Source organism: Spea bombifrons, chromosome 1 (genome assembly GCF_027358695.1).
Source record: "Spea bombifrons isolate aSpeBom1 chromosome 1, aSpeBom1.2.pri, whole genome shotgun sequence".
NCBI lineage: Eukaryota > Metazoa > Chordata > Amphibia > Anura > Pelobatidae > Spea > Spea bombifrons.
The window spans coordinates 98333882-98347548 of record NC_071087.1 but is presented as its reverse complement, the minus strand read 5'-3'; the positions used below and the strand labels follow the sequence as shown (position 1 = coordinate 98347548).

General features: G+C 37.6%; 1 protein-coding gene across 1 annotated transcript; it reads left to right on the top strand.

The window, feature by feature from the left end:
• Positions 1-6824: 6824 nt before the first annotated feature.
• On the top strand, positions 6825-13103 carry MLANA (melan-A). Its single transcript, XM_053456591.1, has 5 exons — positions 6825-6865; positions 8311-8422; positions 8999-9095; positions 9996-10100; positions 12642-13103. Exons 2-5 carry the CDS (start codon positions 8337-8339, stop codon positions 12708-12710), a joined length of 357 nt encoding a protein of 118 aa, XP_053312566.1. The 5' UTR covers positions 6825-6865; positions 8311-8336; the 3' UTR covers positions 12711-13103.
• The last annotated feature ends 564 nt before the right edge of the window (positions 13104-13667 follow it).

Genomic DNA, 13667 nt, shown 5'->3' with positions numbered 1-13667 from the left:
ATATTTTTTAGGGCACTTGATGGCCCCCTTTTAAAAACTAGGTTTTAGTGTAATCTATTTTTACTTAAAAAGGGGGTCCCATCCACAACTGTTAGAATGGGAGATGTTGATGCTCAACTAATAAAATATATTGCATACAATGCTTTAGTGGACACATGGCCTACTTAACAAATATGTGCAGTAAAATCCGAAATGTGTGCAGTAAGTAGCTAATACCAGGAGGTGGTAGAATTCTCAAAAAAGAATATTTAATATATTGTCTGTATGACATGTAGAAATGTTTCTTTTTAGTTTCATTTTTAGCTATTCCATTTTCCTTGTCATTCACAATGTGAAATGAATAAATTTATATTTATGTTTTGCTAGTAAATTAGCTAGCAAATGCACGCTATGTTTAGATATATATTTCATTGGACTGTTTTCCTTATTAATGCAAAAGGATTATACAGCTGAAATGTATCTGTTACAAGAAAACCAAAACACCTTGTTATTTGATAGCAGATTGCACTTGTAGATTCTCTCCCCCACAACCACAACTCATTGTCTACCTGGCAGTTATACATTGACCAACATGTGACAGAATTGCTTCGAGCTGCTGTCTTAACCCTTTGAGTGCCAAATGGCTAATGATTTCAGTAAAGTAACTGGATACCATAGAACTTATTATTTCTAATATAAATTTAAGTATTTGGAAAAATGCGGGAATTGAAGAACTAAAAGAAATTTTGTTTAAAGATAACATAAAATCGTTTGATCAAATACATAGGGAGTTTAATATACCTAGCTCAGAAATATTCACCTATCTGAGAATAAAATCCTTTATATTACAAGCTAGATATAAAGAGGATGAGGAACTTCATTGTAAACTTCAAAATGTGTTTAATAAACAAGAAATAAAAAAAGCATTGTCTAAATCATTTGAAATAATCAACAAAATGGACGAGAGTCCAATAACACCAATTATAACAAAATGGAATAGAGATACAACGAAACAAATTACAGAAGTAGATTGGTATAAAGCAATAAACAATACTTATAATTTAATTCATTCCATAACAATTAGAGAGAATTACTTTAAATTAATTATGGTATCTAACTCCGACAAAAATAAAATCTATGTTCCCAAGTTCTTCCGACAGATGCTGGCGTTGTAATCAGGAACGGGGAGATTATAAACATATATGGTGGACGTGTATAAAAGTAAGGCCTCTTTGGAGGCATGCCTTTGAGCTCCTAGAAAAAATAGGCAATATTAAGATTAATAAAACTTTAGAAATGGCTCTGCTTCATATATTTCCACCTGAATTATCATTAAAAATAAAAATAATAACTATTCATATACTGGCAGCTACGAAAGTAGTGATAGCAAGAAATTGGAAAGAAAGCAAACCATTTTTATATTCACAATTGAGAAATCAAGTGTTATTTCAATTACAGATGGAGAAAGGCTTGCAATGGAGTAGTCCACAACAGAAAAGAAAAACAACTACATATGAGGACTGGATTATTAAATTAAATAATATAAGAGTAATATAAGAATCAACACATATTCCCGGCTTTTTTTTTTTTTTTTTTTTTTTAAGATATCATACGGTGTATTATACAACTTACACCTAAGGATGATATTTAGACTTTTTAATTGTTACTTTTCTTCATTTTTTGCTGTACCTGTCTATTTAATGTCTAATTTGTTTGTACGTATTATGGAAATAACAAAAATAAAAATTTAAAGAAGATTTCAGTAAAGTAGAAGAACGGCTTAGAGTGTGACGGCTGTCAATAAATGTAAAAATGCACTTGAGATGTTAAAATCCAAAGGCAAAATTTAGCATGGAGGGTTCTGTGCCATGAGTGACAACAGAAGAGAGGGGCATAATTATTTCTGAGGACAGGCAATGCACCAAAGCTTCGTTACCAGCGAGCAGGCTGCTGGGCTGTATAGCTAGAGGCATTCGTTGTAGGTATTTGTTGTAGGCTCTGCCACTCTCCAGATCTCTGTCAGACCTTAAATATAGTGTTTTGTGCAGTTCTGGAGACCCCATCTGAATCAAGAAAGACTACGCTTGACAGCTTGGAGTAGCATAGACAGAGAGATAAAAACCATATAAATACAAAAAAATGTAACAAAGTACAAGTACCTTTATTTCAAAAGGAGGAGAAATGTTAGAATAAGAGGTCATAGTCTAAAACGAGAGGGCCAGAGGCTCAGATGTGTTGTAAGGACGACTTACTTTACTGAGAGAATAGTGGATAAGTGGAAGAGTCTCAGAGCAGAAGTGGTAGAAGATAACACTTTAAGTTACCGTATTTGCTCGATTATAAGACGACCCCGATTATAAGACGACCCCCCAAAATCAAAATATTAATTTAGGAAAAAAACAAAAAGCCTGAATATAAGACGACCCTATAGGAAAAAAAGTTTTACCAGTAAATATTAATTCATGTAAATATATTTTTTTAATTTCCTTTTATTTGCCAACCTGCCCCCCCCAGTTATGCCACTCTGCCCCCAGAAATGCTTTATACCCCCCCTATTTGCCACTCTGCCCCATGATATGCCTTATACCCCTATATGCCACTCTGGCATATAGGGGGTTAAAAGGCATATCATGGGGCTGAGTGGCATATAGGGGGTTAAAATGCATTTCTGGAGGTATATATGCATATCATGGGGCTGAGTGGCATATAGGGGGTTAAAATGCATTTCTGGAGGTCCAGAAATGCATTTTAACCCCCTATATGCCACTCAGCCCCATGATATGCCTTTTAACCCAGCATGTACTGGCTGCCTTGGCTTGATAGGAGTGTGATTGCTGCTAACAGCAATCACACTCCTATCAAGCCAAGGCAGCCAGTACATGCTGGAACCTGGGGATGATAGTAGTGGGATTACAGCCTCCCTATGCCATGCTACCACCACCACCCCCCTTACACATCCATGCTATCACACACAAACACACATTCACAAACATTTAAATACTCATTCATTCCATTAATCACACATACTTCACACATTAATCACACATACTTACCCAAAAACCCTCCCCCACCCCCTTACCTGAACTGCAGATCTCTCACTCGAAGACTTCTGCAGGGGACCGGCTGTACCAGCAACTTCTCTGGCCCCGCCCCCAGAGGAGGGAGGGGGAGATAGAGTTCTGTGAGGAAGCTACAAGCTTCCTGTCCTCCTGCTTCTAACGGAAGAGACGCTGCTCGCGACCGGTAAGCAGCATGGCCCCAGCCATTTTTTTGGGGTCTGATTAGAAGACGACCCCGATTATAAGACGAGGGGTATTTTTCAGAGCATTTGCTCTGGAAAAAACCTTGTCTTATAATCGAGCAAATACGGTAATTTAAAAATTCATATGCTATGTATATGGTTATCCTAAATGTTAGACAAGACCAAAGACTTATTAAGGTTTGAGTATTTAACCCATTAAGGACTAAGGTTTTTTTTTTTTTAAAGCACTTAAGGACCAAAGGGTTTTATCCTCTTTTGCTATAATTTCCCCTCTTTCATTTAGTTTAACCACACAAATATATATATATATTTGTATACCTTGGGGGCAAGGTATACATAGACCGTGCAAATGAAAATGTATAGGTAGATTCTCATCCTCATTCTCCTACCTAGACAGCAATATTTTAAGGCCTAGCAAGATGAGGCAGTGAAGAAGCTATACAGGCTAGGATGCAGTGCAATTACTGGTTATGCAGGGCAGCTGAGTCAGGTATACAAGTTACATCACACTCAGGCACAGGAAATGATTATTCTGCCCCTACTCTGTACAGCTTTTTCATTGTTCACTGCCCTGCTCCCTGTATGTCACTCTGCCCCCCCCCACACACACAAACTAACACTGTAGATTGCTACTAACACTATATACTGAAATCCCCACACACATACTCTAACATTGTACACTGACACCCCACACAGTTTTATATTGTACATGAAAACTCATAGCAGGACTGTCACCGACTGTACACTGACAGTCCCCCTATACACACAAACACCATACACTGACACATACACTGTTTAACTTGTACACTGTCACCTCCCGACACCTATTGTAACCCTGTATACTGATTAAGGCGCCTCAGGCTACTGCCTGGACCAATTGGTACCAAAACCAACCCTGCCTTTTAAGGTTAGAAAAATCAAAACAGGCAGCTTTACAAAACGTCTGCTGATTATAATAGAGGCCGGTTTTGTGAGGATGTGATATTCCTCTGTCCTTAAGGGGTTAAAGCAGTGCCAAATGGTTCTTTTCAGACAAATTCTATGTTTCATCACATTGGGCTAATTTGTTAAAAAGCACAGCAGTTAATATCTATTTTTGGGGTGTGGAGATAGATCAGAAATTATTGTTTGTATTTTTTTTATTGGCGTTGCTTACTATTTTCTGTTTAAAAAAAAACAACTAATTTTCTTTTCATTTATTAACCATTTTTTCTACCCCCAAAAGTCTCTTTCTCTCAACAAGGGAATATGTGATGATGTCATGTCAGTAAAGTAGAGGGTACACAAGAGAACTAATTTCCTAATGTATGTGCCTGTGTTTAATGCAACATGTCAGGGTTTCAATGGGAGAAGAAAGTTCCAAATCTAATCATCCCTTGGTCACCACAAGCTACAAAGGGGTTAGATAAAGTCATTGAAGGAGCTGCACTGATCCCACTTCTCAATTCACCCTCCAGCTGATAAAGGAATTTAGGAATGCAAACTCATGACCATCATAAGAGTGAAAAAAAAACAAGGTAGCTGCAACTCAGGGAATTAATAGCTGAATAAATAAGTATTAAATTACCATCTGGGAAAATTAGAGACATGTTCCCATGGCAGAAGGTATTCAATTCTACATCAGTAAAAATAAAAGCTGAAGCACTGCAGAAAATGTGTAGCATAAACCCTTAAAGCAGCTGAAAAATAATTTGCAGAAAGACCAGTGGTGTATTCATAAGAGGTGTTTTACAATGCCTGGCCAATATTAGCAACCCTCCCTTCAAAGAAAAAAAAAATAACTGCTGTTATAATTATAATCTTTGATTTATATAGTACCAACAATTTACGCAGATCTTCAGATAAAGTTGCATTAGCGGTGTTCTGAGTTGCATTAGTGTGAGGTTCTAGCTTAAAAAAATGGTAAACTTCTATGAAGAAGTGAGCTTTCTTGTTTTTCTAGAATATCGAGACAGATGGTGAAAGCTGGAGGTTAAGTAGAAGTGAGTTCCAGAAGTATGGAGCAGCATGAGTAAAGTCCGCTATGTACTGTGCCCCTCTCAAATTCACCATGCAAAGGAAGAGGGGTCTCAAGTGAAGAACTGAGATCTGTGCTCCTCCAACATATGAATCACTGCATTGTACTCCAGGGATACAATGGCATATTTAGGGGGGAGCCTAGGGTTAGTGCTGCCTGGGAGCATTTTCTCTTCAGCTCCCCCCGTTCATAACATACATGCATACTATCATGCAAACCTAATCTAACACCATACACTAACTCTCTCTCTCCTAGGGGCCACTAATCCTACACACACACTTAACACCTTACACTAACACATGGTAACACCATACGCTCACATACACACACACACAATAACACCATGAGCCAGGCAGCTGTGTTAGGTGCTTGGACCAGGGGGGTGCCAACAGTCACCACAGAGAGTTCCCTTAATGTATATGTGAGTTTGGAACTGACATGGGTGCAAAAGAGGCCTCCACAGTCCACGGGGGGGGGTGTGTGTGCAAGAGATCTATTGCCACAGAATTATTCTAAATGAATACAAATGTGTGTAGGGTGTTAATGAGGCTTGTTGCCTAATGTTTAGAGTTGTGGGATACACATTGTAGAATCACTTGTTTTGCCAATAACATTTTATCTCAAAATGTTCTTGAACTTTGTAAGACTAGTATGGGCTGAAGGGGGAGAGGTGACAGACACTGAAAATGTGATTTCTTTCAATTGTCATCAGATTTTGCACCATGGAGTTAACCAGCCACATTCAAAGCGGATATTGCATTTCATGCAAGTTCTAAGCGACTTGGTTCTTCACTTGCAGTTGCCTGACCATCAGAGCTTTCCTGATTCCTAAATAAAGTGGATGCTTTGTCCGCATTGCCCTTTTTATACAGCCTTCAGTGATATAATTGTACACTGTCTTGATATTTGTTGTATCTGCCAGTTTTGCTCCTTATGGTTAAATGTTGCCTTTAGTTATGTCAGATAAACTCCAGACTTGTGAAATGGACATATTTATCTTTTCATCTTGTTGGATTTACAATGTTCCTATAATTTTATCTTCATTTTTGTTGAAATTTGTAAGAACATGGGGTTATCATGGCTTTTTTTTTTAAATTAAGTTTAATATGCATAAATATATACTGTATTTGACATAAAATAATGTAACAAATGATAAATAAAAAGAGATACTAGTTAAAACAAAGTTGTGTGCTGTGTTAACTAGTTTAAGTGGCAACAGCCTACCACAGCCTGTTTTTGTGTGACATTATTTTATGTGATTAAATAATTATTTCAAGGAATGGTTTGGGCATTCATCAAACCTACAGATGGTGTTCTCTAAGCTTCACTTATAAAAATGTGAAATTCAGCACAGTAGGTAGAACAGCAACTTTAATTCAGTGAAATGAAATTTGGTATTGCTAATTTCCTTGAGCCAGTATGATATTCTTTGTGAAATTGGTATTAATGGAATGAGATGGCTTGCCTTTGCTTTCATGCTCATTAAAAGAAATCAAAGGGTCTTTTAGGAATTCAACTCGTGACAGTCATAAGATTCAGACAAAAAGATTAAGGGAGTTAAACAGGGCGTGCATCCAGTACTGAAGTTCTACAGCACTGAGTGAGAGGTAAGGACAGTTACTCTCAAATAGATAATTTAGTAATTACCGAATCTGTATTTAATTTAGCACCGTCACAACCAATTGCCTCAATTTTCCTCTGGAGAATGAAAATATTCAAAAACTGAACAACAAACTAGATTGCTTTATTTGATTTATTAAAATGAATTTTCTCATAATTATATATTTGTGCATGTTGGCCAAACAGCCATTCATTTTTGTTCAAAAATTTGCCTTTTTCTAGCCTTTAAAAAGTAAACTGTTTGCTTTATTGAATCACTCATACATTATGTACAAAACGATTAAAATAGAGCCTTTAATCAATTATATATAATATAATAATACTATAAAATATATAATTAGGTCATTATATTAATATTATTTAGGACAGAATTCTTTTTGATTTTGCTCAAATAGTCATCTTGAGTATTTGTAAAGAGTCAGTTCATAATTCTGATATATTTGAATGTACCACAACAGAGACTGGGCTGCTAGGTATCAATTTGTGACATTATGTTTTATTCTGTATTTCCTTATAGAATGTTAAAGGGGACAATGGTGCTTATGGGTCCTTGCAACATAGGATAATGTATAATGTATGTGTTTTAAACCCACATTTCTTTAAAGCTCCCAAGTACAGGGATAATAAGGTTCTAGAAGCTGGAGACACATAAAATGATACTTACTGTAATTATAAAATGAAACCCTCTTCACCTTCCCTCTGAGTATGTGTTAATATGTGTTATGATGTCATTTTAAATTGTGATTTATTTTCATTGCTCCTATTGTAACAGTGCTAGGGAATCAGCTGGAGCTATATAAATAAATGTAACATAATCAACTAGGGAAGCTTTTTGTAAAGAAATATTACAAGGGTGTATTAAATACACTGCTGCCTTTAGGAAGCATTTGGTCCCAGAACTAATGGGCTCATCTTGTTACCCTATGCTTGCTTGAAAAACCAGCAGGATTAACTCCGATCATCATACGTAATTTGATGAGATTAAATCTTAAATTTTCCATCAATTCATATGCGACCCACTGTTTAGTAAATAAACCCTGATATTATTTATTACTCTGGTTGAACCAAAGTATTTGATTGTTAAATAATTACAGGGTGTTAAAAGTACAATGCAAATATACCTTTTAATGGACACTAATTAGACACTACCATACAAAATATGTTTCATGCGGGAAGCAAAGCTGTATTTACCACAAAGACTACTTGTAGTCTGCAAAATCAAAATATAGTGCATCCAAAAATGTGTTTATTGCCCTGACTGGAGTCCAGCGGAATATCTCTCCAGGTTTGCTGGATGCTTTTCTTAAGTGAATGAGGCAATATATCTTTGTGGATTAATTAGAAAGGGTGGGAACATATTTAGGAATGAGTTTGGGAGAGACAAGAAGTCCATTTTCTTGTGGTGGTTCCAAACAAAAACTTATTTTGGCAGAAGCTGCCTACGATTGATCTCTTACAATGCCTCGTCCTGACTCGTCTTACGCACTGGGGACTTACAGCAGCTTTGGAAGGAGCCGTGGCCACCATGGTCTAAGTTCAGAAGAGTGAGTGACTTTTATTTTAATTTTTCTACTAAAATATATGGCCCCCTCAATTTTATTCCCTGTTTGCTCATCTTTCTTGGTATGGTTGGTGGTTATTCCAGACCATAGGCACCCACTTATGTTGTTTTGCTGGTAATCTCTGACTTTGGGCACCTGGGCTTTGCATCAAAAGTAGAGCTTATAAATAGGGTGAGCTTTAATACAAGTGCTTCTAGTAATGGCAGCCCATGGTCTTATTAATTCATGTGGGGGTTTTCAGGAGAGTTTAGCATAATGTTCTGGGTTGCCCTCTATAAGGTGAAATTTCTTGAAAAGCATCCTCTGTGACCAATGCATTATGCAGGCCTTTTGCATGCATAAATTGCTAGGGTTTGCACTTCATAATGCCTAGTGTTGTTATTGAGGTGAACACACAACTCCCCTGCAAACTTTTCTTCTGACTCCTCTTTAAGTGCATTAACCCTGTGAGAGCAGATTTCAAGGTGATATGCTGCCCTTTCCACAAGGATACACAATAACTATTTGAAATGAAAAAAACTAAAAACTTGTGATAACCAACTATGTTGATTATTTTAGGGCTGCTGGCATAGCCATCCTTGCTGTTGTAGCTGCTGTTGTCTTCATCGTTGGATGTTGGTACTTTAAAAGGCGGAATGGTTACAAAATACTTGGGGTAAGGTCTTAATGATTGTGCACATATTGTGACGCCAGTGAGTTCCATGTAATCAGATTAATAAAATATCAAATTACGGTATTAAAAGCTCATTTAACACCTTGGAAACTTAAACCTTCAACTACACGTGTGCTGTGTACATGGCATTGTAAATTGTCTCCTCGGTACGCTGGATTCCACTGGCCTTTCGGGATACAGGAAACTTCCTTTTAGACCACCAGTCCCAGGGCCCTTTTGGAAGCCAGCTCTCTCCTGTGTGTGACCCGTGTGCTGCGTAGGTCTCTCTCTAGCAAATGGAGATTCTAAGTTGATTTAATTTAGTGTTCATATTAAAGTTGTTTTTTTTTCAAGGTTGTTGATATGAATGTTATGGGTGGGCGCCAAACAAAAAATATTAGGGTTAAGACCCCACAAACAAGTGCTGTTTGAACAAAATGACACTGAAACATGGAGCTGGTATTTAACTATTTTCAGGGTTGTTTATCGTTGCCAATCTTGCGAGGAAGGGGTGAACTGACCCAACATGATGCATGATCTTCATGGAATTTCCTTACGTGAAACATGCAGGTCATCTGGGTTGATACAAAGCTCGCTTGATGTGGCTGTCTCTCCAACTTAAAATGTTTTTTAAAGTTGGGTTGAAGCTCATAGTTGGGTAAATAAATATTGGTGACCAGAGTGCCCTGTCATTTTAGAAACATAAGGACACTTTACATACCTATTATGGCATACTGGCCAGCTGTAATTTCAATAAATAAAAGCCATATAGCCATGGTAATGGAATGTGCTCATTTTATATTACCGTCTTCAATTGCCCAGAAGCTTGTATTTATGATCTTTAACTCTTAATGGTTCCTATAACCTCCAATGTGGTGTTTTATTTTTAATTCTATTTCACAGAATCAAACATTTACACCAGCAGCAATCAGAAACTTGCTTGGAGGATCACGGGGAAATGAAGAAGTTAAAGTGCCATTAAAGGAGTACAGCACCCTAACCAATGTGGTAAGTGTCACGGACAGGGCTATCGGTCGAGCCGTGACATCGGAGTATGGGTGTAAAAAGGGTTGAACGCCAACCAGACTTCTGGTGCGTTTGTCACTTTTCAGACAAGGCACCAAGCAACCACCACCAACCACTCACCCCCCAACACTCCCAGTGTAAAACATGCTGCCGCTGCCAGAGCTTTAAAATCGGGCATCTTGGGTTACCCAAAAACAATAGGACTGCGATATACACACAATCCTCTTACTGACTAAGATATCTATATAGCTGACCCCTTAGTAATGTGATATATAAAAAAGGCTGAATTTGATTAGAGAACAAAGACAGAACTAATAACAAATATTTAATCTGAGTATAAAATGGGTCACAGTGCTGTTATACAAAAATGTATATAAAAAGAGATATAGACTTAAATGCAAGTACATAAACAAATTACTCCATGTGATGCCTGCTGAGCTTGGCATAATTTTGACAGCAGGATCATCATAATTCTCTGGTCCTAGTCATTTTTCATACCGAACTCCACACCTGTATCAGTTGGCAAAATGAAACTTTCACATAAGTCCTGTTATGTTATGGCGTGTCTGGTCTCCCTGAAACCAGCACATCGCAGGCATAGTGGTGCAATGTATGCTGGGGCCCAAAGTTATGCACCCATCATATTTTAGACATTATTTCTTAAATAATTATACTCTGTCTCCACCTACCAGGGAGACATAGCCAGGATGTCTGGCCCTTCACCCTTTCACAGGTAACATCTTCTTCCTATCAAAGGTGACAATACCCAGCATGTGTCAGCAAGATCTATATTGGGCTCTGGCTCCAAAGGGAAAGGTGTGAACACATGTTAATGATCTGAGCCAAGCAGTCAAATCTCTTAACCCATTCTAGGTCAAGCCCAAGTTAAGTCATGCAGTTGCATGACGGTACATAGCTACATTTATATTGTATATCTCCAGTGTGTACCACATGCAATTATAGCTGGGCAAGGTGGTGTTGACTTGAGCCTGCCTTGACTGGCCCAACTCAACAAGAGTGGAGACATGTGAGGTAGAGTCAAGTTGTTTGGTCTTGAGAGAGCCTCAAATGTAGCCTTGCTTACTCGGTTACATCTGACAATCTAGCACATCAGCTTTATTTCCCATGGGAGGGATCGTTTCATAAATGTATCTGTATTTCAGGGGCCTCTACCCATGAGTGGTCATTTTTGATATGCAGCAGATTAAATTTAATACACCTGAAAAATGTTCCCATGTACATAACCTTCTACCTGAAAATGTCAAATGTACTACAGTAGAACGCCTAATCTTGCACGTTGTGTAATGTTTTCACATACACAGCCTTTTAATATAACCATAAATACTATGCCATCATTCGTTTTTAAACCCTTTAGCAATGAGTGATATGTGAACACATTACATAATATTGGTGCATAAATGACTTATATACTTGCTTCTTTCAGGGCTTGTTTGTGGCAGGGATGGGTGTTGCTGGCTGTAGCGGGTGCCAGGCAGATTAGCTCTAGCCGTTTCCTATTAGTTCAGATCATAGGATTTATTTACTAAAGGAGAGTGGTCTGTTTGCATGTTTTTTTTTTTTTTTTTTTTTTTTTTTTCCCAGCTCCTTAAATTCACAATGCGTTCTGAAGGACAATTACCAATAAGCTTCTACTGTTGGAGAAGCTTGGCTGGGCCTGTATAATGTACCATTAAGCCAGTGACTTCCCATATTAAATTATTCATTATACAGTGTGAGCTCAGGCCTTCATGTAGGAGACTGTTGTCCGTGTTGATCCTTCATGAGGAATATTGAAGTGAAGCAGTTGAGTCCACAACTCTCAAGTTAACTATCTCTTTAGTGGATAGACTCCAATGTCACTTAGTGTAACATGTGGTCCCAGGGTGACGGTGACCGCTTTTTTTTATTTATTTATTTTGTGTGCAGAGTCAGGAGTGCACTTGAGCTGCCCAACAATGCCCCTGCTCCTTCTTGTGATTCTCTTTGCCCCATGATAATAGATATTCTCCCTGCAGCTAGTCGCACATAACTTCATAATCACTGTGAGATCTGCAGGCACCTATTAAAATGTATACTGTATTTAAAGGGACACTCCAGTGTCTCATGGAGCCCCCTACCAGCATACCAATGTTGTTTGTAACTGGCTTTGGCCAAGTCCAATGTTGGAGCTGGCTGGCAGTAAATACATCACGTCATGGAGATGTCCGGAAGGCAGTGTTTTGGCCCTTTAATTTCCAAAACATACAAACTAATTTGACCCCCCCCCTTCTTCTCCAGTTTTTTAGATATTATTTATACTAAACAAGCATGACATGATAGTATGGTTTCCAAATAACGCTCTGTTTGTCTGAAAAACTTATAGAGTTTGGGTGTGTATTCTGAATGTACTACAAGTAAACCTGTCTCTTAGGGGTTACTGTTTGGCCCATCTCATACTACTTATATCACCTGTAACTATTTTGCACAAATTATACAATGCGTAAACTCATTACAAAATAAGTGTTTCATTTTTTTTGTCTGCAGGTACCTGGTGCTCCTCCTGCCTATGAGAAAATTGTAGCAGAGTCTCAGCCACCACCTTACACACCATAAACCGGAAGACATTTGTTTCATAAAGTTAAAGGCTGTCAAACTTGAAATATTAAAAAAAAAACTGCTTCCATTTCCTTAATATTGTGCATAGTACTTGCATTTTGAGAGAATGTATACCAATATTAATCATTAAACCAGGCATGTGGGTCAGTGGCTGCCCGGTCATGGCCTTATCTCCGCATGCTGACAGTACAGCTGTGAAGACAGTCTATCTCTGCATTGAGGTCTCTTTCTTGAATAAGATTTTTCTTGCATTCAATGTAATTCTAGCAATATGAGCTTTCCAATTTGTATATTTAAAGCTGGTGTTCTGATTCGTGTCACTGCAGTACAAATCTTGATCTTATTATGGAAGCTGGACCATATACATAATAAAGTTAATCACTTGCATAAGGGTGCTAACTGCAGTCTTTCATTAATGAGCATAATATACCTGTGTGTGTGTGTGTGTGTGTGTGTGTGTGTGTGTGTATAATAATTTTTTTTGTTTGTTTCTTTTAGTAATTAATGCACTAACAATGTCTATTTAGAAGAAACTGTGTGCTTAAACCATTATTCCCCTTCTCTATATTTGATGTACCTACTCACATTTATACTTGTTTAGATGTAGAGTTTTTTGTTTAAAAAAATCATAGATATACATAAAACAGATAAGAGGAGAAAAAGCCACAGTTGAACAATGACCCAGTTTTATCCAGAATCTCCTGATTACGATAATTCCCCAATGGACATATTCTATTTTGTTCCAGAGAGCCCATGTATGCTTTACATATATACCATATGTATGGTTTTTGATGCTTACAATTGACTTAACGCGCTTGGTGGTGTGTATATATACACATTTAGTGGAAGGGATAATTGACACAATTTTAGAAAAAAAAATATATATATATTTGTCGATATGACTTCACTGGGCACCCCATTTTTTTTTCTCCCTCTCCTCCTGATCTATTTGTA